A 4,443-nucleotide genomic window follows, 5' to 3' on the forward strand; every position below is an offset into this window, starting at 1 on the left:
GTGAGGCAAACCACTAAACTCTGGTGATTGGCAGCTCCTGTTACTGGAGCCCATTCAATATTTCTTAGAGCTCACTTCACACTCAGTGTGATGCTTTTAGCTTCTCCCTGGAGAAGTTAATTTCAATCACCTGCATTGATAGATAGGTCCTGAAGGTGAGAGAAGGCAGAAAATAATCGTTCCATTATGAAAAATGCTGTTGTACATCTAAGACACAGCTTTATTATTATTATTATTATTTTGTTTTAGGGTATTGTATATTATCTGCTTCTTTACAAAAGGACTTCATATGGCTTACAGGAACACCATAAGCAAATGGGAGGCAAAATATCAAAGAAACAGGAAACAAAATCAAGGAAACAAAGAATGAGAATATGTTAGTTATAAGATTTAACATAGTTTCTACAAATAAAGTTTACTCTTTTTTTCCCCCTTGGCATTTCGCAAGATAAATGTTGGAGGAATTAAGAAACTTGTCTTATTTTGCACAGATCTTATCATGAGAAAAGAAGAAACATATTATTTCAATGGAGAAGTGAATTTATCATTGATACTTGAATTAGAATGAAATTTCTCACATGGATTTTCTGTGACAGAAAAAAAATCAATGTTCCTTGTTTTGGAAAAGCTTGTAGTAACATAATAAAACTTGATTATTTTTGTTTGCTTGTTTTTTACTATCTTTTAAAAAACCAGAGCTGATTCTTTTAGGGGCTAGTGAGAAATTACTCAAATTAGCCTTCCAGGCATCTAATGATGCAAGAAGGATAAACAGATACCAAAAGAATGGGTATACCAGAAAAATCTTAAAACCACAGTACATTGCACCTGAGAAAGATCTTACTTCAAGCATTACTTAAGTTAGTTTGACTTTTGGTGTTGACTGGCAGAAATTTGGAGGTTATAATTTACAAAACGAAAGGATATTGAGTTCTGATATTCTGTACAAACTGAGCTTTCTTGATTTTTTTCCCATTCTCCTTTCCCTCTAGATATACATGAATATGCTTTTCAATGAGATTATGAGAAAGAAACTATGTCCTCTTAATTCTGATTCAAAGATTTAAATAACTAAGAAATGTTTTGGGAAGTATGGTGATGCTTGGAGGGGAATTCATGGAGCATAGCAATCAGTTCAATGCCTGCCAAGTCATTCTATTAATTATATTTCATTAAAAAACACAGGGAAATGTGACAACAGACATATATTTAAACTTTAGCTAGGTCAAGTGGGAGATCGATTCAGAATACATTTAATTTCGACATGCCTCAGAAGCTTCAGATGAGAATTTTTTCTAAGAAATGGAGAATCAAACTTCATCCAGCAACGCTTTAGATTTTCTCATTTATTCTCCAGAGCAAAGCTTCTCCTAAGACACAGATTCCTCAGGGCTGATTTTACATCTTTATTCCTCAGGCTGTAGATCAGTGGGTTCAACATGGGGGTTACAAGATTGTTCATTATCTGAATCACAGCACCAAGCAGGGCGCTGGGATTGGGCTGCAGATAGATGATGACAACTGGCCCATACGCACAAAGAATCGCGGTGACGTGTGTGCTGCAGGTGGAGAATGCTCGTTGCCTGCCCTCTGCTGAGCCAAGTTTCGATATGGAGATGCCAATGCGAGTGTAGCACACAAGAATGAGGAAAAAGCAAATGAGAGACAAGAGACCAACATTTGTAAAACCTACCCTCTGGGCTAAAGATGTATCACCACAGGCCAGAGGCAGGACCGCAGGGATGTCACAGAAGTAATAGCCCACCTCATTAGGGCCACAGTAGGACAGCTGGAAGGTGAGGGAGGTCAGGATGATGGCATGGATACAGCCACCCACCCAGGTCCCTGCGGCCAAGACGGAGCAGACCCTGTGGCTCATTATGACCATGTATCTCAGAGGGTGACAGATGGCAACAAAGCGGTCAGAGGCCATCACCGTGTACAGGAAACACTCGGTGCAGCCCAGGAAATGGTAGAAGAGCTGGGACACGCAGCCCTGAGAAGAGATAGCTCGACTCTGCCCTGACAGACAGAATAGCATCTTGGGAGCAGTTGTTGAAGAGAAACCCAGGTCAAACACGGAGAGGTTTCCCAAGAAAAAATACATAGGTGTGTGAAGCTGAGAGGACCAGATGACAGCTGTCAGGATGAGCACATTTCCCGTGAGCGTGCATAAATATATTGCTGTGAACAGGAAAAACAGGACCGTCTCTAGGCTCTCTGTCTCAGGGATTCCCAGCAGAATGAATTCAGTCACCGCTGTGTGATTTCTCATTGTTATGGAAGAAACAGCTCTTGGCTGTCTGTGAAAAAAAATGTGTGGTTAAATTTAATATGCATTTAAATGATTTGAATTTAAATCCGTGAAATGGAGAAGGAGCAAATGATCTCCATGTTTATGGAGCAGAATTTTCTGATAGAATTGTCTTGATCTGCCCAGTTCTTTCCACACTAGATCTCTTTGCAGAGCAATTTCTACTTATAGACCCCCCCATTACCACCTCAGCAAGAAGCCTTACATGGCCAGTCTCCTATTTTCCATTCCTTATGTACGCTAGTAAATTGCATTGATTCTGAATGCTGCTTTGTGATCTTAAAAGGACAAATATAAAAACTCAATGCCTTTACTACAAACAAGGTCCCATCCACTTTTCCTATATTCATCCAGGACAATTTGGTTACATTAGCTCTACAAAAATATATATACAGTGTCTATAAGCCACACATACAATGACACAGCATCTTTTCCATGTTCTCTCCCATGAGGGTCAACAATGAGCAATGAGCCGAAAAGAAGGGTCTCACATAGCTCTTGATGGACAGGAATTGCATTCACAGGGCCTGAATGCTCTGGATCTTAGTTCACGTGAGTAACTTCAGCCTCCGTTGCAGTCTCCAGAGGTTGTAATTGTGTAACCAGATCCAAGCAGTAATCTGATTTTATGGCAGTAGAAGGCACAGGGTTAGTAGGGATAGTAGAGGTTCCTTTCCAATGTCCATGTTTTGAAAAATTCAGGTATCCTTTCCGGATTGCTTTAACTTTTCCAACACAGTGAGGTGTTGAAATGATAGATCAACTCTTGACTTTTATCGCCTAAGACCTTCTCTCTCTCTTTTTTTCTTTTTCTTGATTGTGAGTGGAGGGAAAGAGTACAGCCAAACAAACATGTGAAGGACAGATTTGGGCACTTACCTGGCAAACAGGAACACGGGGGCCCCGGGTGTTACCACATGCTGTTTTCCTTCCTTTCTTCAGCAGAAGGAAGGCACCCTCCCCACCTAAACACCCCAAAGCCTGTAGTGTGCTGGCAAATAGCATCAATTCTTTTCTTTTTTAATCTCTTTCAAATACAATGTCACCAATCTACATGTGCCTTAGCTCCCTTACAGTAAGTAATTTCCTCTCTGACTCTAGGAACTGCAATAATCCTCAAACACAGGAGATTTTAGATAATCTTGGTCTTCCTTTGGGTATTAATCCCTCAAGTCAGGGATTATATTGAGCAAGGGAGCAATTAACCACTTGGTATAACTGGATCTAAGAAAGAGACCTTAGAGAGAGACAGAGAGAGAGAGGAAGCTGTTAATTAAAGATAAAATCTTTAATGACATCCCTTGTAAAATATACTTCAGTGGAATAGTAATTGAAAACATTGATTTGGCACATATATGACACATATTTAGATGCACATTCACATATTTACTGCTTTTTCATGTATATGTGTTGTTTTAATAAATAAACAAATTATGTAATTTTAAAACACTGTACCAAGGGGATTGACTTCTTGCAAGCACCAGTGACTGGGGCAGCTTAGAGAAGTAAAAGTGATGAAAACAGGCTCCTGGAAGGCTGGAACCCAGGGCAGCTGCAGGGGCCTCAGCAGGAAGGCTTCACGTGCAGCAGCCCCAGGGCACCACCATCAGATGATTCAGCCTCAGCTGCCTTGTCTTCTGTGGCTCAGCTCCAGATTCCTATCTGGTTTCCCTGCTGGGTCACGTGCCTTCCTCTGTGGCCACGGTACCAGATACAGTGGACTGGAGACAGCAGTTCTCCAAAGGGCAAGGGAAGGCCTACTGCCAGGAGAAAGGGGGAAGAAACATGTTAAGAGGCCAAAAAGACTGTTAAGCTACCACTTGAAGAATCTCTTACATTACATGGCTTCTGTTCAAGCTGCTAAGTTAAATGCCCTGCATACTCAATAAATATTTTGTGGGTGGGGAGCAGGCTACCAGATTCCTTATTGAATGCCTTCATTCACTTGCTTATTTTTGCATCCGTGGATTCATTTACTTCAACAAATACTGAGTCTTAATGATGTCAGGCAGGACATTAGTTATTTGCCAGGAGAGTCAGAAAGGTCTGGAAGGGGGTGGTTAGACATAGGTCCTCACAAACCTTAGAGTCAAAGGAAAAGAGTGTTTTATACTCTTATTTAACCTCAT

General features: G+C 40.7%; 1 protein-coding gene across 1 annotated transcript; it reads right to left on the bottom strand.

Annotated features, from left to right (window-relative positions):
- Nucleotides 1–1,342: 1,342 nt before the first annotated feature.
- LOC118934666 (putative olfactory receptor 10D4) lies at nt 1,343–2,278 on the bottom strand. Its single transcript, XM_036930323.2, has one exon. The coding sequence runs from the start codon at nt 2,273–2,275 to the stop codon at nt 1,343–1,345; it is 933 nt and encodes a 310-aa protein (XP_036786218.2). The 5' UTR covers nt 2,276–2,278.
- Nucleotides 2,279–4,443: the final 2,165 nt, after the last annotated feature.

This window comes from Manis pentadactyla, chromosome 13, assembly GCF_030020395.1.
Source record: "Manis pentadactyla isolate mManPen7 chromosome 13, mManPen7.hap1, whole genome shotgun sequence".
Lineage (NCBI taxonomy): Eukaryota > Metazoa > Chordata > Mammalia > Pholidota > Manidae > Manis > Manis pentadactyla.